This window comes from Leptonychotes weddellii, chromosome 16, assembly GCF_054177405.1.
Source record: "Leptonychotes weddellii isolate Sample4059 chromosome 16, ASM5417740v2, whole genome shotgun sequence".
Classification (NCBI taxonomy): Eukaryota; Metazoa; Chordata; class Mammalia; order Carnivora; family Phocidae; genus Leptonychotes; species Leptonychotes weddellii.
Genome location: NC_138384.1, coordinates 42,119,286 through 42,142,505, shown reverse-complemented (window position 1 = coordinate 42,142,505; position 23,220 = coordinate 42,119,286). Strand labels below are relative to the sequence as shown.

Sequence of the window (23,220 nt, the reverse complement as noted above, 5' to 3'; positions counted from 1 at the left end):
AAGGCCTTTCATTTTATTTTTTGTTTTAAAGATTTTATTTATTTATTTGACAGAGAGAGAGTGAGCACAAGTAGGGGGAGCAGCAGAGGGAGAGGGAGAAACAGGCTCTCAGCTAAGCAGGGAGCCTGATGCGGAGCTCGATCCCAGGACCCTGGGATCATGACTTGAGCCGAAGGCAGACGAGTAACGACTGAGCCACCCAGGTGCCCCAGGCCTTTCATTTTAATGGGGAGGAAATTGAGGCCCAGAAAAGGGAAGAGATTTGGCCAGGATCTCTTGAGTCAGTGGCTGATTGGGCTAGAGCTCAGGTCGTCACAAAAAGGGGGAGGAGAAAAGAAATATTTGAGGGGGGGTGCCTGGCTGACTCAGTTGGAAGAGCATGCGACTCTTGTTCTCAGGGTCATGAGTTCGTGCCCCACATTGGGTGTAGAGATTACTAAAAAAAAATAAATAAACTTTAAAATAATTTTTGGGGTCCTCCCAGTTGCTGGGCATGACTGTCACTTTGCCAGTGACCCTCCTCCCCACCACCCCCCGCTCACTTCACCATGCACATACCCACCGCCTGCCTCTCCCCTCCATTTTCCTGGGTATGTTTGGCTCCCCTCACACCTTCCACGCCTCTACAGTTCTCATGGACCACAGGACAAAGCAGAAAGGCAACTCTGTGACTTTATTGGGTTACAGGAAGGGGTTTGTCCAGTCCAGCTAGACTGTCAGTCTCTGAAGGCCAGCAGAAGACCTGAGAGGATGCTCCAAGCAGGACTCCGACTGGAGAGCTCTGCGCCAGCGCTCTGGGCCTTCTCTAAGATGTTGAGGACCTCAGTCACTCTGATGTTCCCAATATGGTGATAATCTGCTAAAAGTTTTTGATATCCACGAGCACAGCCCAAGAGGAGGAAGGTGGTATTGAGAAGGCCTATAAGGCAGACAGAGAGGAGTCAGGGACACTTCCAAGACGCAAGCGCCCTACCCCTGCTTCCAGGCACTCTCACAACCCAGAACACCTGCTCTCCCACCAAAAACTTGAGTACCAGCCCCCTTAGTCCTTCCTCCTTGGAATTCATGTGCCTGGCCCCGGGGCAGCCCCAATCCCCTCTCGGATCCGACCAGCCTCTCACAGAGATGGAAAGGCACTAAAGCAAGTTTCTCTTCTCTCACCTGCCTGAAATTTTAAGGTGGAACTGTAACACTGAGAGGCCTCGTAGGGGCAAGAATCAGTGGTGACAAAATTTGGGAGGCAATCCTTAGAGTGCTCGCCCACACAGGTCGGGCAACTATGGGAAGAAAATGCTGTAGACTTAGGAGCTCTGGCCTTGAGTTTCACAAAAGGATCCAAGTTGGTAAGGTTATTGCAGAGATATGTCCGACAGACGCGGCTATAGGAAGCAATGGACAATCCAGGTGGCGAAACGAGGTAGGAGACTTGCTGGGGGTAAGATGAGGCGGGGCTGCAGCCCTTAAAACCCACAACTCCCCTTCTGGTCCCTGAGGAGAAGATTAGAGAGCTCTGATCAGTGCTGTTGGCCACACACAGAGTCTACCCTCCCACCCTGCACCCTGCTCTTCCAGCTCACTCTGCCCCATCACCAACTTTGCTGTGGGGTCCACTTGCTGCAGCTGCACAGGGCTCAGATCCCCGGGTCTCTGTCTGTCTCCCCTCACCAACCCCTCCCCCCAGGAACCCCCTGCTCCTCTCTCCCCTGTGTCCCTTTCTTTACTTCTCTCCCAGATTGTCCCCCATCCACCTGGGATCACCTCCTTTCTGCCCTCCTATCCAGCCCACACCACACCCAGCCAGGTCCTGCCCTCTCCTGTCAGTGTCTTGACATTATTCCCAAAGATATAATGGAGTAAATGTGTGGAGCTCGAGTCCAGAGTCCCTGGGTGCTGGGAATGGAGTTGGGGGTCAGAAGAGGCAGCAAAAAAAGAAATGTATCAAAGTCACTTTCCTTCACCTGTCTCGATGAACACCAGCGTCTCCTCACAGCCCTCACTCAGCTTACATACCATGCTCCTCATCAGAAGCCATTTCCAGTCATGGAGAGAAACAGCTCTGAAGAGTGAAGATGTTGCTTCGTAGCATAAAAGAGCCGCGGCCCCTAAAGAGAGAATGCCCTTCCAGTCATGGGCCCCTCACATTGCCTTCTCAGCCCCCCAGATGCCAGCCAAGAACTCAGCCTCCACAGATCCTGTCTCCTGAGGAACCCAGATATCCAGCCCTCCTTCCCCTAGTTATGTGAATCCAGCCTCCCACCCTCTGGGGGTCCCAAAGCATCCAGCCCCACAGGACATACAAGGCACAGTAGAGATGGCCCCTAGGAGGCAGAGCAGCTGCACAGGGCTGAAGTGCTGGGGTCCCATGGTCCTGGGTCGGGGTCCTGGATGCTTGAGGTCAATCTGGAACCAAGTTCAATCCAGGTATCAAGCTCAGTTCTCGTCAGTTTTTGAATTCTCTGTTCACCTGCCTCTGGGTCACTGTTTCTAGAGCAGAAAGTTGATTGTCAAGTTCTTGTGACATAGGCTCCCTGAGGCCTTCAGGGACACAAGTCTTCCCATCTCCATAGTGTCCCCTCCAACCTGCCCTGAAGCCACCACATTAGCCTCTCAAGTCATGACTCTCACTCTCCTGCTTAGGTCCTCCCATTGGACATGGTGCTGAGCAGAGCTGACTTAGTCAAAGGATCACTGTTACACAGGCTGTTCTCCAGCCAGAGACGATGAGATCAGAACAACAAGGGGGTGTGTATGGAAGTTAACTGAAATATTACTAAATAACTCTTGGCTCAGAAAAGGATCTTTAAATGTATATAGAAGTGAATAATAATGAACATAGTACATCTCTCACTCTATCTCTCTCACACACACACACACACAAGTATATGTAAAATCTGGTGAAAACTAATTAAGGTCCATAGTCCAGTTAAGAGTATTATGCCAATGTCAAGTTCATGCTTGTATACTACAGTTATAGAAGATATCCCTGAGAGGAAGTGGAAGGAAGTATTTATGGCTTTACGACTTTTGCAACTTCTTGTGAGTCAATAACCATTTCAAAACCAAGGTTTTTTTTAACTACACATCAAATTTTGGGACACAACTAAAGCAGTGTTTACAAGTAAATTTATACTTTCAATACATTTGTCAGGAAATAGGAATGTTAAAAAAACATGGTCCTGGATTAACTCAAGAAGTTGTACAAGGTGCAACAAAGCACCTGCCCCCCCAATAAAGGATAGAAATTAAGATAATGACAGAAATCAATGAATTAGAACAACAAAAATTATTACAGAAAACTTAACATTCATTCTTTGACAATATCAATGAGAAAATTCTCCAGCAAATCTAATCAAGAGAAAAACAGAAGATGCAAATAAAATACCAAATTAAAAATCAGAAGTAACAGACAGTGGCTGGTTTTTTTTTTTTAATACAAGTATCATTAAGAACTCTACATTTATAAATTTGAAAACCCAAATGAAGTTGGGGAGCCTGGCTGGCTCAGTTGGTACATCATGCTACTCTTGATCTTGGGATTGTGAGTTCGAGCCCCATGTTGGGTATAGAGATGATGTAAAAAAAAAAAAATCTTTAGAAAACCCAGATGAAGTAGATACATTTCTAAAATAATGTGAAATGCCAAGATTTGCATAAGAAGAGTATATGCAATGCCTTAAGGCAATGAGAATGGCCAATGACCTCTGGCAGAGACAAGAAAAAGAGTAACCCCAGGAGGAAAATGGGCCAAGCATATGAAGAGGTAGTTCTCAGAAGAGCAAACCAGAAAGGCTAGAAAACATGTGAAGAGACACTCAAGCTTGACAATAATCAGAGAAAGGCAGTCTATCAAACTGCCCATCTCTCAGACTAGCAAAGGACCAGAAAGCTGGAAAAAGATACATGTTGGCAGCAATGTGGGATACAGATACTGCTGCTCATGGGGTTGTTGGGAGGGGGACAGGACCCTCTTCTGGACCCTGAGGAACAGCTGAGAGTTCTGGTCAATGTTTCAGGCCCAAAGCAGCATTGCAGGGGGGAATCTGGCAATACTAAGTCAAATTAGGTTTACAAATTCCCATTTCTAGTATATCCTAGGTACACATAATAGAGATTTCCACCTTCACCTACAAAGCAACATATACCAGGATGCAGCATTACTATGGAGATGGTGAGTCGAAGGCAATGTGGGCATTCCTCCCTGAGACTTAGTGAACACACAACATGCAGGGGATGCACACCATGGAATATCATGCAGCAATTTAAAAAACTGATTAGACATACACATAACATGTACATGGATGGATCAAAAAAGCGCAGTGCTGATTATTTTAAATAAATAACACAATATCACTTGCATAACTTAAAACCACATACACAGGGGTGCCTGGGTGGCTCAGTCAGTTAAGCATCCGGCTCTTGATTTCAGCTCAAGTTCTGATCTCAGGGTCATGAGTGCGAGCCCCACCTCGAGCTCTGTGTTTAGCGTGGAATCTGCTTAAGACTCTTTCTTCCTCTCCCTCTGCCCTTCCCCCATGCTCTCCCTCTAAATAAATAAATAAATGAAATCTTTTTGAAAAATAATAAAATAAAACCACATATGCAGGGGTGTCTGGCTGGCTCAGTAGGAAGAGCATGCAACTCTTGATCTCAGGGTCATGAGTTTGAGCCCCATGCTGGGTGTAGAGATTACTTGAATGAATGAATGAACAAACCTTTTTTAAAAACACATGCACATAAGACACTGCACATCTTGCAAGAACACAAGAAACAAAAGATATGCATTAGCCACCTGAAGTGAGCGCCTACAGGAGGATTAGGGAATGAAGATTACTGGGAATACTAACTAAAACAATGTAGGTGGTACAAAAGTTCATAGGTGTTGGACTCAAAGATGGAGCAAAGTTAGAATCCTTACACCTCCACTTACTAGCTGCGCAATCTTGTGTAAGTTGTTGAACTCATTTATAAAATGGATTAATAATACCTCTCATAAGGCCACTGTTGAAAATTAGTAAGCTTATTAATATAAAGTGCCAGGCAAGTGCTAAACTCTCCATAAATGTTGGCTCTCCGGTCTCTCTCTGTCTCTCCACTATCTAAAGGATCAAGGTGAACCTCTTTAGTAGACAGTCAAGCCTTCCACACCCACATCCCCCACCGCCAGATTGGCCCCAAACAACCTGTCCAACTTTGTCTAGTACTGCTCCCCTGCACAGCAGTGCAGCTAGAGGTCACTTCTGCCACCCTTTTCTGTCCAGAATGCCTGGCACACAGGCTCTGTAACTCAGGAGTCTGTAGCAAACAAAGGGGCTGAGACCCACAGAAAAGATGGGACACAGGACAGGGAAATGAAGGCTGACAAAGGATCACACAAAAAGACTGGGCCACTCAGAGTAGATGGCACACACCAGCCTGGAAGGCAAAATGACAGAATCCGAAAGTCTGAAGCACAAGTGGAGACACAAACAGAAAAGAGTGGAATGAAATCTTCGGGGAGGGTTGGGTGGGGGGAGGAGGAAGAGGTGGTCAGAGGGTATGCTACCCCTACAAAAGAGAAACCATGCAGAGGAGGAGCAAACCGATGGACTGGAACGTTGCAGGGAGTCAGAGGACCAGCAGCGGGAGCACAATAGGAGAAGCAGGAAAATGAGGCCTCGGGCGCAAAGACGTGGCTCTTTAGAGGGGGAAAGGAGACAGGGGTGGAAGGCGCAGAGAAAAGGGGACAACAGGAAAGGGTGGGAGGGAAACCGCGAAACACACAGAGAAGGCAGGTGAGGATGACAGAGTGGAGCCCAGATGACACTGATGAATTGAGGCGCAATCCGGGAGGGATGTGCATGCAAAGGGTGGAAAGGGCCAAAGGGACAGAAATACTACAGCGGCGTCTCGGAAAGAAAGTGAAGGGGTGGGGGGGTGGGGGGACAGGGCCAGGCTATTCGGAAATTAGGAACGTGGAGGAATGGGGTCCGAAAATCAGCAGGATGGACAGGCGGACAGAAACTCCCAAGAGAACGGGAAAACCAAAGTTAGGAAAATTAGCACCTAAACAGACAGGAAAAGAGACACGGAAAGGGCGGCGACCCGAGGAGGTGGGATAAGGGAAAGAAATGGGAAAATCACAGGAGGGGAAACGCATAAAAGGAGAAGGGTAGATCCGGAGTTGGGGCAAGGGAGAGAAGTGAAAGAAACACGAGCGTCCACGCAGCGAAGAACCGCCCGAGCGAGGTCGAAGCCAGGAACGCCAGAGGCAGATCCTCGCTGTGCAGGCTAGAGGGCGAGACTGCGCGTGCGCACACAGGTCCCGTTCAACGTCTGGGGGTCCGACTCGGCAGCCGTTTCTGGGGGGCAGGGCCAGTCTCATTCTGGGAGCAGTACTCGACGCCCCATTGGCCATCTCTCCCAAAAGGGGAACTACAATCTGGGCAGGCAAGCCACAGGGGGAGGGGCAAGTGGGGGGGGGGCGAGACTCAACTCGACGCGCTATTGGCTGGCCTGACAGTCTGGCGCGAGGCAAAGCGGGCTGGAGGTAAGGGGACGGCCGTCAGTGCAGGATCTTGAAGCGCATTGGTCGCTTGCTTCGGCGGCGGTAGTCGACGCTTGAAGCTCATTGGCCCTTGTGAGAAGGGGCGGGAAAACCGGCGCGGGGGCGGCCGTTCCTCACGCCACTTCCTCACCGCGTCTTTTCGCGTCCTCCTGACTGAGTCTGACTTTGCTCGCTCGAGGCTGTGGTAACCGCGGGCCGAGGACGCGAACTCGACCCCGCCCCTCCCTGTCCCTTCTCCCTCTCTATGTGGCGCTGGACCCCCTCCCCCGCTTCCCCCTCGAGCTCCTCGCGCCCCTCTCCTCCCTTCCCCCACGCCGCGGGCCCCTGGGTGCGCGCCCTGTGCCCCGCCCCCTCCCTGGGACCCTGGAGCGAGGCAAGGCCGCAGGCCGGGCTACCGAAAGAGGGTGCACGCGAGTAACAGCCGCGCGAGCCGTGGTGCGCTGCGGGGAGGTGGTCTGGGCGATGCATGAGATAGGTTGCTGGGAATGGGCAAAGGTCCCCCGAAGCGCCCGGCGCAGCGACCCCAGAATTTGCGTCAGAGTTTGGAGGGCATATGGGTGCAGGAGGGGAATCTGTGCCATGAGGAGGGGGCCTGCGGCCGAGATCGGGGCCTGGCCTCTGGAAGGGGCTCAGTAAACGTTTGTTGAGTGAATGAAAATAATTCTTGAAAGTGGGGCAAGGAATCCGTGAGAATAAAGTAATCGCGGGGGCGGGGAGAGGCGGCAAGAGAGTGTTCTGATTTCAAAGGGGAGCAAAGGGTACGTTGGCTTGCAGGAGGTACATGACGCTACGAATTGGACGGGGAGCATAAACGTAGTTGTAGGAATTGGATAAATGCATGAGGGAAGGTTGGTGGTTGCTGAAGACGATGGCAGGAAAAACTATCAGAACAGGGTGTTGGGGAAAAAGGGGTGTAGAATCCCTTGGGGGGCCTGTGACTGCACGGGTAGGAGCATGGGACTTGTGCAGGAGAAAGCACAGGCCAGCAGCTGAGAACAATGTTTGGTTCAAAGAACACATAAGAAGGGAAGGAGGAGAGGGGAGCCGGGGAAGAAGGCGAGCCTTCTGGGAAGGAGGACGCCCAAGGAAGGCATTGGGGTGAAGGAGGGAGAAAGCTGGGGAGGGGGGTGAAGGCTGAGTCCACAGATGGGTGCCGTGGAAACCCCTTGAGGTGTGGCTTCCCAGGGACAGGAGGGCTGGTCAGGAGAGGGCCCTTGTGGCCACCCTGACCTTCCACTCCTGCCTCCAGATCCATGGAAGCCAACGAAGTGCCCACTGTCCACCACTGTGCTTCTGATTCTGCCACAGGGGGTGAGACCAGAGCCCCCCCAGGCACTGAGCTTATCCCCAGGAGAGCTGTCAGTCGCTCTCCAACCTGTGCCCGCTGCCGAAACCACGGCGTCACTGCCCACCTCAAGGGCCACAAGCGCCTGTGCCTCTTTCAGGCTTGCGAGTGTCACAAATGTGTCCTCATCTTGTGAGTATGAACGAGATCCAGGGAAGGGAGGAGGATGGGCCTCATCTAAAGCGAGGCTGACTTTTGACCCGCAACCCCCATTTTAGGGAGCGCCGGAGGGTCATGGCTGCCCAGGTGGCCTTGCGTAGGCAACAGGAGGCACAGCTAAAGAGGCATCTGGCTCAGGGACTGATGAGGAGAGGGGAGGCTCCTCCCAAAGCTCCTAGCCATGCCAAGAAGGGAGCCACTCGACCAGGGGTCCCCCGTGAGTGTCTGGCTAGGGATGGGGCAGGGTTTGGGGTGGAGAAAGCATAAGTAGGAAAGAGTCCCAGACCCGCCATTGGAATTGGTGTGTGACCTGGGGCAAAGTGTTTCTACTCTCTGGGCAGCCTCAGTCTCTCCAACTTTAAAATGCAGTCAGGTGTTGGGAGGATGTAGTGAGATCCATGGGTAGAAAAAGGCCACAGGAAGATAAGAACTCACTTTGCAGTTGGAGTGGAATGGGGGTCAGGAGAAAGGGCTCATCAGAGCTCTCTGTGGTCCCTCACAGCTGGAAAGGAGAACATAGCACCCCAGCCTCAGACACCCCATGGGGCAGTCCCACTGGCACTGACACCTCCTGGGAAGGTAAGGAGAACCTGGGCCCTGGGGGAGTGAATCCTATACTAGCCCCTGCCCAGCCCCCTTCCTCTGTGCCCTCAACACTTGGGTTCTACATCTAGTCCTGATTTGCATTATCATCCTGGGCAAATCATCTCTTCTATGGGTAAAAAATGAGAGGGTGGCCATGCCAAGTCTAAAGTTTTGAGGTCCTGCCCCCATCCTAGAACATACTCGTTCTTTCCCCAGCCTCGTTCCTGACTCCAACTTGTGCTCTCTGCCCTTGCAGGATAACTCCCGGGGGCCTCTGCTGCTCAGCCGTCCCCCAGAAGCCTTGCCTTTGTCCTGGACTCCAGTGCCTCCAGGCTCTTGGGCTCCTGGACACTGGCTGCCTCCAGGCTTTTCCATGCCACCTCCTGTGGTATGCCACGTGCTATGCCAAGAACCTACAGTCCCTCTGCATCCCTTTCCTGGTAAGATGAATTCAACACTTTGATTAAACAGGTATTTGAATGCCATTGAACCGCTGTATCAGAAAGAGAAGAGGGGGCGCCTGGGTGGCTCAGATGGTTGGGCGTCTGCCTTCGGCTCGGGTCATGATCCCAGGGTCCTGGGATCGAGTCCCACATCGGGCTCCCCGCTCAGCGGGGAGCCTGCTTCTCCCTCTGACCCTCTCCCCTCTCATGCTGTTTCTCTCTCGCTCACTCTCTAAAAAATGAATAAAATCTTTAAAAAAAAAAAAAAAAGAGAAGAGGAAGAGGATACAGGGTAGGAAGGAAGATGGAAGCCATGACCTTTAACCCCTGTACACTCCTGCATTCTCTTACCCTCATTAGGCTTTGACCCTGGCACTTCCCTCCGGCTGCCCACTCACGGGCCCCTCCCAACCTGCGCAGGATCTCGTCCGATACTGACGGCTCCTCTTTCTGGAGAATCCCAAGGGCCCTCTGCACTGCCCCGCGCGTGAGTAGGGAGGGAAGGATATGTGTCTATAATGTGCCTAATCCCGTCCTGGACACCACAGTAGATGATAGAGAACACAAGGTCTCAGACTAATGCGTGAAGAGAAGCTCTCCTAGCTCTGCCATTGCCTGACTGGGAACCTTTGTACAAGTATCTTTACCTCTCTGAACCTGGTTTTCGTTCAGTAAGTTGGAGATACAATTACCTTCTTTTTGCTTTGTCATGAGAATTAGTGATAATGTACAGAATACATCCTAGCAGAGGCCCTGGTCTTGGACAAATAGTGGCTATTAAATTCTCTTAAACAGATAAAATGGAATCAAATTGCCTGCTGAAAGGGTGGCGTGGGGCATGATGGTGAGAGCCTCAGAGGCCTACGATAGAGGCAAGAGGCCTTTTGAGAAAGCTGCTCCTCAAATTCCATGGGGATTGGGGATCTAGGGGAGGGAGACTAGACTCTAGTAGGGCAGGAACAGCCATCCCAGTCCCTCTTGCTGTTTGATATATTTTTTAAAAATTGACACCAGTGACTCCCCATAATTGTCACAGTAGCTCTGGGGGAAAGAAGCTGGCAGGGATTTTCATTTTATAGCAAACAAAGCAGGCCAAGACAGGGGAAGGGACTTGCCCAAGTCCACAAAGCCTAATGGCCCAGCAGGCATCCAGACTCCCATGTGTGCATGTCTCTCCATGTGTTTAATCCCCTTGGCATCTTCTCTTCTTGCTTCTAGATGCTCTACTCTGATACTCCAGCCCTGTGGCACCCCAGACCCTCTTCTGCTGCAGCCACAGGTCCTGGGAAAGAAGTGGGATCCAGGACCCTGGGAGGAAATTGAGCCTGGGGAAGGGATGATAGGGGGTAGTGAAGTAACCAGGGGCTGAGAGAGTACTTGGAGGGTGGGCAGAGTGGGGATTCCCAGTCTGTTTCTTTCCTTTTCTTTTGCAGGCCCCCGGAGCTTCTCGCCTGGCCTGGACCTCTGCCTCCTCAGAGTGGCAGCTGCAGCGTGAGGCAGCTGAGGCTCTTGTGGATCTGAAAGATTCTTCCCAGGCTCCCCGCCTGACCTCTTCTGTTCCCCCCAACCCTGCCTGGATCTCCCTGCTCCACCCCTGTGGCCCACCAGGTAACCTGTTCCCTGAAAGAAGATGGAATAGGGATGGTTGGAAAATGGAGGTACCAGAGTAAGTAGGGACTAACCAAGATCGGGGTCAGCAGGTTGATCATCTTCAGACCCAGGCTCCAGGCTTCTCAACCTAGTTCCTGGAATTGCAATTGAGAGTTGTTTGGTGAATTAGTTTTATTAATTTTGTGCTCAAAAGCAAATGTCCGGTGCCCTTATGTCAAGGAAAAGGAGGCCCTGAGAGAAGCAGGGACTTGCCCAAGGGCATATGGCAAGACTGGCAGAGCCTGATCTCCTAACTCCAGCCTAAGGCTCCCTCTCTAGACCCAAGCTGCCTGCTGCAGATCTGATAACTGCCTTCAAGGAGCTTCCATTCTACTTGGGAAAACAGAATGTCTTCACAAAGCTCAGTGACAAACCGGGAAAGAACTAGAGGAATCTTGAGGAATGAGACCTATGGGGACAGAGAGGGAAGGCCCGAGGAGTCTCCTGTCCAAGATGACGGATTGGGCATGGTGTGTGGGTGAGGAAACCTGCCTGGAAGAACTGCTGGAACAGAAGGAGATGAGGCTGGAGAGACTTCCGATCATGGAGGTCTGGCGTGCCAAGCTTAGGAGTCCAGACCAACAATTGTGCATGAAAGGGAGCCAGGGAATATTTCTGACCTAGGCAGGGACATATTCAGAGACCCTGAGCTTTAGAAGTCAGGTGTGGTGGCTGTGATGGAGGGATTAAAAGCGACAAGACTGAAGGTGGGAAAATCAGTGAGGGGGAAGTGTTTGCTATAATCCAGGTGAGTAAGGCTGAGGCCTGGATTGGATGGGGTAAAAAGAGGGGGTTGCTGGGAGAGGACAGGGATATGACCTAGTCCTACCCCTTTCTTTCCTGCTTATAGCTCCCGCTGGAGGAAGAGGATTCCAGCCTGTTGGCCCCTCTCTCCGACCCAGCCCAGCCCCCTCTGTGGCTCTGCATATTGGGCGTCTGGGCTCTATCTCCCTCCTAAGCTAGAAGCCCAGAGATGGAGGCCTTGCTGGGGCAAGAAGCAACAGCCTGCGGGCACTGCATATTTGGTATTTTACTTCCGGATTTATGCATGGAATTTAATGTAGTACAAGCTTCCGGCTTTTCTTTTCTTTTCTTTTCTTTTTTCCCTTTTTTAAGCTTTCAGGTGCTTTGTTAGCTTTTGGTTCCTTTTGTAGTGTGGGCATTTCCTTGAATGAAAGTGGTATTCTCTTACTCACTTGGATCCTGGCACCTTTTTAAAATCCCCAACAAAGTGAGAGTTGTGCAGTTTAAGCTAACCAGTATCTAAATAGGTTTTTGCATGAGTTCACGTTCCAGAATATTTATTTGACATATGATCCTGTACATAGCTGTGCACTCATGTCTGTCTCCATGCATGCAAAAACAGGAGAGTATTTTCATTTTGTGTCTACCTTTGGGTGAGTAACTGGGAAATAAACCTTTGTTGTTTTAAGCCACTGAGATTTGGGGATTGTTTGTTGCTGCAGCCTAACCTAGTCTATCCTGACACAAAGGACTTGTTCAATTCACTTTCTGGTAACTACCACAAATAAATACAAACTTGGATTTCTTAGAGCCAAGTAAGAAAGGTTGGTAGAGGAAGATAGTGGGAGATCCACTGATTCAACAGTGAAGTGCCTGCATGCCAGGCCTAGACCGTTCCCAGCTGTCAGAGGGCTACAGATTGAAACACATACAGGGCCAAGCACATCATATAAATGAGTAAAGAAAGCTGGATGAGCCCTAGAAAACTGAGAATGCATGCCGTGCCTAAGGGGACAGCCTCCTTTGCATTAGTGGGCTGTCACCAGGCAGGAAAGTGGCTATTGCCACAACTTCTGATTCTTTTTTTTTTTTTTTTTTAAGATTTTATTTATTTATTTGACAGAGAAAGACACAGCAAGAGAGGGAACACAAGGAGGGGGGAGTGGGAGAGGGAGAAGCAGGCTCCCCGCCGAGCAGGGAGCCCGATGCGGGACTCGATCCAGGGACTCCAGGATCATGACCTGAGCCGAAGGCAGTCGCTTAACCAACTGAGCCACCCAGGCGCCCCTAACTTCTGATTCTTTAAGAGAAGCTGGAAAACTGAATTTCTACGTAGAACATCTTAATTTTCAAATAATAGCTCAGTTTTCTTCTTTAAATCCTATGTGAGCCAAACAAAACATTATCTTCAGGCCAGCATTGGCCAATAGAATGCCAATTTAATGCTAACTTAATGTAACATTTTTCAAATGGGGAAACTGAGGCCAAAGAGAATAGGAAGAATCAAGTTATCAAGGGTTTTTATCAAGGGTATATCAAGGGTTTTTCCTGAACTAGGGAGATTTATGTGTCTAAGTTTTGAAGGACCTACACAAGGTAAGAGACCATTATTATCATTTATTGAGTATCCCACTGTATGTGATTCACATATATCCTCACAGCAACTCTGTAAACCATGCATGCTTACTCCCATTTTACAAATAAATAACAAGTTTAAAGAGATAAAGTGACTTGCCCAACTATTTTAGGGAAAATTTCTAGGCAAATATAGGGGGAAGTTTCCCTCTTCTTGTCAAGTCCCAAATCAATTACTAGGTAATTTTTACAAAACAGAGTGAAAGATTTTGAGCTCCAGGAGACAGGCACGAGCCCAAGGGTTTTTCAAAAAGTCTTTTATTTTTCTACTTAAGGTATCCTTAAGTGATAATCAGATCTTACCTGCATTTGTTTCATAGTCCCCTGCTGTCAAGTCCTCCTTGAACCGTTCCACATATATGAAGGGCAGAGGGAGAGGGAGAAGCAGGCTTGATCCCACAACCCTGGGATCATGACCTGAGCCAAAGGCAGATGTTTAACCCACTGAGCCACCCAGGCACCTCCTCACACCCCTCTTTTTATTCAGGATGATTGCTGGTGATGGCATTCAGTCACAGCTTGTTCCCTGGTGTCTGGGGACTTGAGAAGGTAGGCTGCTTCTACTTCCTAACATTACAGAGTAAAAAATCTGTAACAATTCTCAGGAATCAGCACAAAATAATTAAAGGAGGAAAGTCCTTTTCACACTTTCCTTCCCTCCCCTTGTTATAACTTAGATATGTGAATGCCCCCTAATAGATTTGCCATGCCATGCTCTCCCAAGTGACAGACGACCAAGTCCACATGGTCACGGAGGAGGTTTGCAGCATGAAACATGGCTGAGACCCTGCTACTCAGGGCTGAGCAAAGGTCCCAGTACACCAAGGTCACAGAGCTGGGAAGAGTAAAAGAGAAAGTATAATTTGGGGTTAAAGGATGACATGAGAAGGTGGGGAAAGAGATGACGACTGGGCCAAGGAGCTAGGGGCAGGTTCCAGACCCTTCTCATTTCTTGGCAGCCCACCTCCCCTTCCAGCCAGACCTGCAGGGCTTTTCCTACCATTGGCTAGGCCTGCTTTGTCTATCATTTCCTTAGGGCTTTCCCACTGGTGCCTGGGGGAGAGGGTGGAGGCTCTGCAGAGGTGAGCCTTGGGCAAAAAAGGGCAGATGTAAGAATTGCTCAGGCCCCTATGTCACTGCGTCTTTGGGTGCCGCAACCTTCATCTGTGGTTGTAGGGAGCCAAGTGGGCTCCTGGCCTCTGACCAGCCCTTGGAGATGACAGTCAGTGGACTGTCAGCACTGTTTCATGTGCCAACCCCTTTCCCATTTCCCATTTCCCATGGCAGGGCAAGGAAAGGTGCTGCCTAGGTCCAATAGGTAATGAATAAATCATACCCCTTCTCAGGTTCTTTTGTGTACCATCCTGACCTTCTTCAGAAATAACCCATGAGGTTCCAGATTTGAAGTACCATCCCTCTCTCCAAACAGGATTTCCCCAACCCACCAGTCACCCACTTATAACCTCAGAAGCTCATTTCACATCCTCCCCTTTGGGAATCTATGCTCCCTTCACTCCAGTCCACCTGGTCCACTCCTGACCACACTCCTTGTCCAGTGTAGAACCAGCATCATACCACCCATCCCTAGCCCCATCCAGTTTCTACTCAGACCTTCATTACATGATCCACGTAGGCCTCATTCTGCAACCCCCGTCCCATTGTGTACCTGGCTCTGCGGCCCCTGACACATGTTCTCATAGACACAGTCCTATAAGCCATACCCTGCATAGGCCCTCGTGAGATCCTGAGCTCTTCCCAAACACAAGATTCCCTCTCTGGGGGAATCTGACTTGATGTCTCCCAGAAGCTCCTCAGGCAGAGTTCCCTACATTTCTACATTCACAGGCCTGATCACCCTGAGCAGCCCCTGGCTCTGTGCATCTATGTCTCCCCCTCCAAGAATAAGTAGTCTCAGGGCACAGGGCCTGTGTCCACTTCCTCTCTGGGAACTCAAGAAATAACTAAACATGTTCTGTCTGATTCCTTTGGATTTATTTTTTTCCTACAAAGTTAACACACTCTAATGCTTCCTCTCCCCTCATCACAATATGAACAATTGAGAACTTCCTGTCCTCAAACCATTTTTTAAAACAGAGTTTATATTTTAGAGAAGTTTTTCACAGCAAAATTGAGCAGAATGTAAGTGTTTCCATGGTGTCCCTGCCCCCAAATAAGCACAGCCTCCCTCACTATCAACGTCCCCCACCAGAGTGGTACATTTGTTAAAACTTATCAGTCTGCATTCATGTGTCATTACCACCCAAAGTCCATAGTTTATATTAGGGTTCACTCTTACTTGTACATTTTATGTACAAATGTACAAATTGTACATTTTATGGGTTTGGATAAACATATAATGACATGTATCCACCATTATAGTATCACACAGAATAGTTTTGAGGTTTTTTAAAGATTTTATTTATTTGAGGGGCACCTGGGTGGCTCAGTCGTTAAGCATCTGCCTTCAGCTCGGGTCATGATCCCAGGGTCCTGGGATTGAGCCCCGCATCAGGCTCCCTGCTCGGCGGGAAGCTTGCTTCTTCCTCTCCCAATCCCCCTGCTTGTGTTCCTGCTCTCGCTATGCCTCTGTCAAATAAATAAATAAAGTATTTTAATTAGAAAAAAAGATTTTATTTATTTGACAGAGAGAGAGCACAAGCAGGGGGAGTGGCAGGCAGAGAGAGAAGCAGACTCCTCTCTGAGCCGGGAGCCCAGGGCAGGACTCGATCCCAGGACCCTGAGATCATGACTTGAGCTGAAAGCAGATGCTTAACTGACTGAGTCACCCAGGCACCCATATCACACAGAATAGTTTCACTGTCCTAAGATTTCTCTGTGCTCCACCTATTATTCATCCTTACCCCCACCAACCCCTGGCAACTAATGACCTTTTTACTGTTTCCATAATTTTGCTTTTTTCCCAGAATGTCATATAGTTGGAATCCTACAGTATGCCTTTTCAGATTGCTTTCTTTCACTTAGTAATATGCATCTAAGTTTGCTCTTTGTCTTTTCATGTCCTGATAGTTCCTTTCTTTTTAGCACTAGTATTCTATTATCTAGATGTACCACAACTTCTAATCATTTTTAAATTCTGTCTATAGAATATTGAAAATGGAGAGTCATCAGCTGTGGATTCAAATCCCAACTCAGGCTTTACCCTTACTCGAGCTTAGTCAAGCAACTTGACTCTCTAAAATTCAGTTGCCTGAAAGTGTTTTGTAACCACCTTACAGAGTTAAGATTATGAACCTATAAAAATTAACACCAAGGACATAGTACTGAGAAACCATGTTATCTAAAATCATAGACTGTCAGAAAGTTTGCTCTTTGAAATCATAGTAATAGTGAGAAGGGGACATCTCACTCTTGCCTGGAATGCCAGTGTCACTTTAACATAGAGAAGCAGGCATGATTTCCAACCCAGGTGCAGAGTTTCAGAGGAGGGATTTCTGGAGATTGCACATTTATCTTAACCCTATAATTTCTGAAGAAACAGGACCCTGTGTCTACTTCTCAGCCCAGGCATGATGTTGACTCTATTACGTAGGATTTGCTTTGCCTTGAGTCCATCAAAGCTCTGCTTAATATAAGTTTTACCTAACCTTCATTCTTCCCTAAAAACTGTATTAACCCCGTGTCTTCCTTTGTTTGGTGAGGCACACTACACAGTTCCTCTGGAGAGTTCTTTTTTTGAAAAAAGAAATATTTAGTAAATTGACTCAAGTGAATTAAACTTAAATATTCAGCACTGATACTAGAAAAGTACATCAAGGGACACCTGGGTGGCTCAGTGGGTTAAGCGTCTGCTCAGGTCATGATCCCAGGGTCCTGGGATTGAGTCCTGCATGGGGCTCCTTGCTCAGCTGGGAGCCTGCTTCTCCCTCTGCCTGCCGCTCCCCCTGCTTGTGCTCTCTCTGACAAATAAATAAATAAAATCTTTTTTAAAACGTACATAAAAAATGTATAAAAAGTGAATATAAATTACCCAAGTATATGGACATTTATAGTTACACATGCATACAACTTACATATTCAAACACACAAGTTGATTTTGGGGGGAAAATCTGAGATACTAAAACTATTTTCAAGTGTGAAATGCGTTTCAACATTCCGCATGAATCTAAATACATGATGTTATCATGCTTAGAAGGATGGTTTATATTCTAGACTGAATGTTTGTGTCACCCCCCAAAATTCCTACACTGAAACCTAATTTCCACTTGTGATGGTATTTGAAGGTGGTGCCTTTGGAAGGGATTAGTGCCCTAATAAAATATTCCCCCAAAGAGCTCACTCACTTACCTTTTTGCCATGTGAGGACATGAACCAGGAAGCTGGCCCTCACCAGACACTAGATCTGCTGGCACTTTGATTTTGGACTTTCCCAGCCTCCAGAACTATGGGAAATAAATTTCTGTTGTTTATAAGCCACTGTCTATGGTATTTTGTTATAGTAGCCTGAACCAACTAAAATAGTTGGTTTTAATTTTTTAACAGATACTGGTATATCATATTCGCTTGTTAATAACCAAGGCATTTTGCATACACAATATCTCACTGTGGAAAAAATTAATATTATTTGCTCTGATATTTTTCAACTTTGTCTTTTCAACATAATAGCCACACGAATTTAAGTGTCTCCCTTTTGTAGCAAGTTAACAATTTTTTTCAAGATTTTATTTATTCATAAGAGAGAGAGGCAGAGGGAGAAGCAGATCAGAGAGCCCCATGCGGGACTCGATCCCAGGACGCTGGGATCATGACCTAAGCCGAAGGCAGACGCTTAACCATCTGAGCCACGCAGGCGCCCCAAGTTAACAATTTTATTTTATTTTTTTAAAGATTTTTTATTTATTTATTTGAGAGAGAGAGAATGAGAGACAGAGAGCATGAGAGGGAGGAGGGTCAGAGGGAGAAGCAGGCTCCCTGCCGAGCAGGGAGCCCGATGCGGGACTCGATCCAGGGACTCCAGGATCATGACCTGAGCCGAAGGCAGTCGCTTAACCAACTGAGCCACCCAGGCGCCCCCAAGTTAACAATTTTATTGGACAACAAGTGTGTCCCTTCTGTTTTTGGTTGTTGGACCCTACAAGGATTAAACTAGATTACACATGTAACACTACATAACGTTTATCCGTGCCTGGCACAGAGGAGGCACACAAAAAAATATTTGCTGATGTAATTAATTTGATACACCATGTAGAGGAGCAGTCACTTAAAAGTGGCAAACAAACGGGATTTCGGTATATCCATTTAAATTGTATTTTCTTTTTCTTTCTTTCTTTTTTTTTTTTAAAGATTTATTTATTTGACAGAGAGAGAGACAGCGAGAGCAGGAACACAAGCAGGGGGAGTGGGAGAGGGAGAAGCAGGCTTCCCGCGGAGCAGGGAGCCCGATGCGGGGCTCGATCCCAGGATCCTGGGATCATGACCTGAGCCGAAGGCAGACGCTCAACGACTGAGCCATCCAGGCGCCCGTATTTTCTTTTTCTTAACGGAGAGAATGAAGCGTTGAAAGGCCAGTAAAGTGGATAGACTCTAAGTGGGCAAAATAAACCCAAAGCGCTGAGCGAACAGATTCAGGCACTAGGAGGCAGAGCTGCACTAACTTCTCCGAAGGTCCCGCCTCCGCCTCTTTGTCCCTGCCCTGGTCTCCCCCCACCCCTGCGGTGCCTCGTTCCCACTGCGGTAGCCTGGGCCGTGATGAAGCAGTTTCCGCCCTAACAGGGGTGGTCCGGCGCCCCCTGCTCTCGCGAGGACTGGCGGTCGAACACATTTCCTCTTTGCTCCACCGCTGGGTCCCCCATCACAGTTCAGCCCTTCCTGCCCCCCACTTCCGGCCCGAAAAGCCACCCAGAGAGGGGGTCGCCCCGCCGGGGCGCGGGCAGTGGTCGGGTCCCTCTTTCCTGCCCATCCAAATGGCCCACAACTTCCGCCACCACCGTCTCCTCCGCCGCTGTTCCTTCCGCCACGATCGACGCAAACGAAGCCACACACCCCCAGCTCAGCACGGGAGCTTTACTTCGCTCCGGGAGAGGAGAGGGCGGGGAGGAAACACGCCTCCATCCCCTCGCCCTTGGCTTTTCCCTTCGCCAGCCCGCCTCATCACCACACACCCTCCCACCTCCGCCGAGGCGAAGCCGCATTCGCCCTGAGAGAGGCGGGGCTGCTCTTCTGGCCCCGCTCTCGCGAGCGCTCAGACCTCTCGCGAGACCCGACGCCCGACTTGTGCGCCCGGGAAACCCCGTTGCTCCCTTTCCCCTGGCTGGCAGCGCGGAGGCCGCACGGTAGGGCGGGCGCTCCGGTTCGGGCTGGGCGCGGGGCGTCAGGGCCCGACTCCCCAGCCGGGAGCGCGTGCCGGCGGGCTCCGGGGCGACTGCGTGGGGCCGCCCCGCCCCCTGGAGCCGCAGCCACGTGCGAGCGGCAGGCCCGGACATGCCCGGTCGGCGCGGTCCGGGAACCGAGACTGGGCCAGGTGGGCGGCGTGGATGCGGGGGGCGCCCCCGATTCGGGGGCTGGGGTCTTCTAGCGTTTCCACAACGGCGCCAGGCCGTGCTTGTGCGACCCGCAGAGACCGTGAGCGGCGGTGAACTCGAGCACCCACAGGCTCCGGGGCCTTTAGGGCCCAGTCCCGAAGCGGGACCTTGGGAAGTAACGGGAGTGCGGCGGTTTCAGTCGCGTGGGGGCGAGGCCCCGGCTCCTCTCAGTCGTCTGCACCGGTCCTGAGCTCACATGCTTGCTCCTCCTCTCTCAGATGCCTGGAGTTACTGTAAAAGACGTGAACCAGCAGGAGTTCGTCAGAGCTCTGGCAGCCTTCCTCAAAAAGTGAGTGTGGGGACCGGGGCTTCACGGCGGATGGAGGCTGTGGTCTTTGCCTGACTCCTTGGCAGGCGTTGTTTCTCTCCCCGGGGCGGGGGCGGGGGGGGGGGGGCTTGTGTGAGATCTCAGAGTGGAGTCCGCTTGTCTGCGTGAGGCCTGGGTTTGGCTTGTAGCTGGGTTTCAGATGCTTCGTATTCTGGGACACATGGGGCTCCTGGTAACCTACAGTTGTGCTGAGCAGAGGGGATTGGGGGGGGGGGTGGAGTTTGTGCAGACTCCTGAATCGTGCCTTTCTCACTGTTGGTCCCAGGTCTGGGAAGCTGAAAGTCCCTGAATGGGTGGACACTGTCAAGCTGGCCAAGCATAAAGAGCTTGCTCCCTACGATGAAAACTGGTTCTACACACGAGCTGGTGAGGAACTGGGGCCTCTGGGGAGTCGGGGCCTGGGTGACCTGTGGCATGCACCATATCTCCCCATTCTGTCTGTGAGCCAAGATTGCAAGAGAGGTGAAACTCTTTATAGTTGACCTACAGTGTGAGAGGAGAAACCTCAGACTGTCTCTGCGTGCTTGTGTGACACTCGATAACTTCACGTTCTGAATCTGTTTCTTCATTTGTAGGAGGTTTATGTAAGGACTGGTGGCTTCCTCTGAGCCTCCACGGAAATCCAGGGTCAAATGAATGTTCTTATTTTACTTAAAGGTGGTGTGTTTTAGAGGGAGGCATTTATCTTTCTATGTTCATGGGGTCTAGACTCAAATTCTTCTCTACTGCTTAACTGTGTGACCTCCATCTGTGTGTGCCTCTTGTGGTCCTCTCTAAAATGGGGCTATGACTGTACCATTGCAGGATTGTAGTGGGAATCAGATGAGCTTATGGCTGTTAAAATGCTATAAACTGTACCTATGGGAGAGTAATCTTTCAAGAAAAGTTAAAGGTCTTGTTTTTATTCAGATCATCAGGCCAGCTTTTTCCTTGTCTCTCTAGTAAGTTATTCCTAAGAGGTTAAGGTTTGGCCAGGTCCCTCCTTGCTCTAAATCTTTGTAAGTCTCAAGTGCCTAAAAGAAGGCCTTATGGTCACCCTGTAACCATGGCAGCCCCCTGTCTTTATTAGTGTCCCAGTGATGACACCTTGGAAGGAATGACTTAAATGTAGCATCTGATAGCACAGTGCTAATTTTCACCTGTCCTTGACATTTCAAGTTTCTCCAAGCTGTCACCCCACGAAGGCCTAACTTAGGGATTGGAGGGTGGGGGGGTCAGTGCAAGATTGTTCAGGTGGCAGCCTCTGCACAGGCCTTCACTAAGGGCCATCAGCCTCTGCAACTATCAGCCTTCCTCTGTGACATAGGGGCTCCCTCCTGGCCAAAGCTTGTCTCCAGATAGGAAGTAGGTGGGAAGCAAGCATTGAGAAAACTTCAGGAAGACCTTGAGAAGAGTTGGCCTCGGTACAAGTTGCCTTGGTACTTCAGAACACGGAGCGTTTCGTAGATTTGTGGTGCACTCGTGCGTGAAGTGTCATAAGATCCACTCTAATTTAGGCTCTAGACTGGGCACAGGGGCCAACATGACTCGGCCACAGCCTCAGACCCCTGAGGATGAAACTGTCAACTCTCGTGTGGGTAGGGTGAGTGGCATGTGGTGGGAATCGCTGCTGTGCTTTTAGAAAGAAAATGGGGGGGAGGGGACGCCTGCGTGGCTCAGTCGTTAAGCGTCTGCCTTCGGCTCAGGTCATGATCCCAGAGTCCTGGGATCAAGCCCCGCATCGGGCTCCCTGCTCAGCAGGAATCCTGCTTCTCCCTCTCCCACTCCCCCTGCTCGTGTTCCCTCTCTCGCTGTGTCTCTGTCAAATAAATAAATAATAATAAAAAAAAGATCTTGGGGGGAAAAAAAAAGAAAATGGAGCTGGTGGAGGGAAGCTGATGTGACTTCCCCAGGCACATCAGTGTTGGAGCCTGAATGAGACCACCACCCCATCTACCCGTCTTGGGAAGCAAGGCTGCCTGGCCCTGAATGTTCTTTGGCAGTGCCCCAAGAATCAGTTGGTCAAGGCAGCTTTGGATCTAAAATGAGAAATTCTACTAGCTTTTTCTGTATGGTCAGGTAAATATACATATTTTGCTTAATCTGTCTTACCAAAAACCTCCCAGGTAGTACTGGTGGTTTCTGTTTCATGGTGGTTGTCAGGAAGGTCAAGTAACATGTCAGCTAGTGATGCCACAGTCTGCCACTCCCATGCCATCACTTGAGGCGGGGTTTCCAGCTCTCTTCCCTTGGCTCATTTCATACTTTATGTTTTTGTAGATGGGGAAAGATTAGTGGGAAATTAGATAAAGACTCTGGGCAGTGCACATAGATGAGTCTTATTGTGGCTGTGGTCCTTTTCTGCCCGCTATGCCCCTTCTCTGACAACTCACACTGAGTGTACATCTTCTACCTGCCCTCCTGGTCTCCCTTTTTTAAGATTCCCAAATGCCTTTTTTTTTTTTAAATGTTTTATTTATTTATTCATGAGAGTCAGAGAGAGAGAGGCAGAGGTAGAAGGAGGCTCCCCACCTAGCAGGGAGCCTGATGCGGGACTCGATCCCAGGACCCCGGGATCATGACCTGAGCCGAAGGCAGACACTTAACCATCTGAGCCACCCAGGCGCCCCTCCCAAATGCCTTTTTAAGATTATTTATTTATTTATTTATTTGCAGCTTGATGCAGGGCTCGATCCCAGGACCCCGGGATCACGACCCGAGCTGAAGGCAGACACCTAACTGACTGAGCCACCCAGGTGCCCCCCAAACTCCTTTTTTGACCTCACTTGCCCAGCTGACTTAGTGGCATAGTATGGGGGTTCTAGACCCAGGTCTGTTAAGTACCTTTTTGTTGGGACGCCACCATGCCTATTTGTTCACATCCACACCAGAGGCAGAGTTGCAGTTGTGACAGACCACGTGGCCTACAAAACCGAAAATACTGACTTTGACCCTTGGGGCGCCTGGGTCGCTCAGTCGTTAAGCGTCTGCCTTCGGCTCAGATCATGATCCCAGGGTCCTGGGATCGAGCCCCGCATCGCATCAGGCTCCCTGCTCCGCGGGAAGCCTGCTTCTCCCTCTCCCACTCCCCCTGCTTGTGTTCCCTCACTTGCTGTGTCTCTCTCTGTCAAAGAAATAAAATCTTTTTTTTTTTTTAAAGATTTATTTATTTATTTGAAAGAGCGAGAAAGAGAGAGAGTACATGAGAGGGGGGAGGGTCAGAGGGAGAAGCAGGCTCCTCGCTGAGCAGGGAGCCCGATGCGGGACTC

General features: G+C 49.7%; 3 protein-coding genes across 7 annotated transcripts in view; 2 read left to right on the top strand and 1 right to left on the bottom strand.

The window, feature by feature from the left end:
• Positions 1–716: 716 nt before the first annotated feature.
• Positions 717–2,455, bottom strand: LYPD4 (LY6/PLAUR domain containing 4). Of its 2 annotated transcripts, XM_006731980.3 has the most exons (4): positions 2,298–2,455; positions 1,959–2,102; positions 1,162–1,488; positions 717–919 (listed from the first exon to the last, which is right to left on the bottom strand). In XM_006731980.3, the coding sequence occupies exons 1-4, from the start codon at positions 2,362–2,364 to the stop codon at positions 717–719; spliced, it is 741 nt and encodes a 246-aa protein (XP_006732043.1). In that variant the 5' UTR covers positions 2,365–2,455. The 2 variants fall into 2 exon arrangements, with proteins under 2 accessions (XP_006732043.1, XP_081662278.1); XM_081806152.1 differs by lacking the exon at positions 1,959–2,102 and having other exon boundaries at positions 1,162–1,481; positions 2,258–2,455.
• A 3,631-nt stretch (positions 2,456–6,086) lies between these two features.
• Positions 6,087–12,154, top strand: DMRTC2 (DMRT like family C2). 2 transcript variants are annotated; one of them, XM_006731981.3, is made up of 9 exons: positions 6,087–6,728; positions 7,794–8,021; positions 8,108–8,265; positions 8,551–8,627; positions 8,890–9,073; positions 9,437–9,563; positions 10,295–10,355; positions 10,510–10,684; positions 11,577–12,154. In XM_006731981.3, exons 2-9 carry the CDS (start codon positions 7,798–7,800, stop codon positions 11,687–11,689), a joined length of 1,119 nt encoding a protein of 372 aa, XP_006732044.1. In that variant the 5' UTR covers positions 6,087–6,728; positions 7,794–7,797; the 3' UTR covers positions 11,690–12,154. The 2 variants fall into 2 exon arrangements, with proteins under 2 accessions (XP_006732044.1, XP_081662277.1); XM_081806151.1 differs by lacking the exon at positions 6,087–6,728 and having other exon boundaries at positions 7,684–8,021.
• Positions 12,155–18,967: 6,813 nt separating this feature from the next.
• The window catches only part of RPS19 (ribosomal protein S19), a 16,084-nt gene continuing 11,831 nt past the window's right edge, over positions 18,968–23,220 (top strand). Inside the window, exons 1-3 of one of the 3 annotated variants that reach the window (XM_081806999.1) lie at positions 18,968–19,395; positions 19,863–19,933; positions 20,238–20,338. In XM_081806999.1, coding sequence (XP_081663125.1) covers positions 19,863–19,933; positions 20,238–20,338 — 172 coding nt within the window. In that variant the 5' untranslated portion in view covers positions 18,968–19,395. Of the gene's footprint in view, positions 19,396–19,448; positions 19,584–19,862; positions 19,934–20,237; positions 20,339–23,220 lie in introns of those variants that run through there. The other 2 variants (XM_006731982.3, XM_081806998.1) reach the window with 2 other exon arrangements.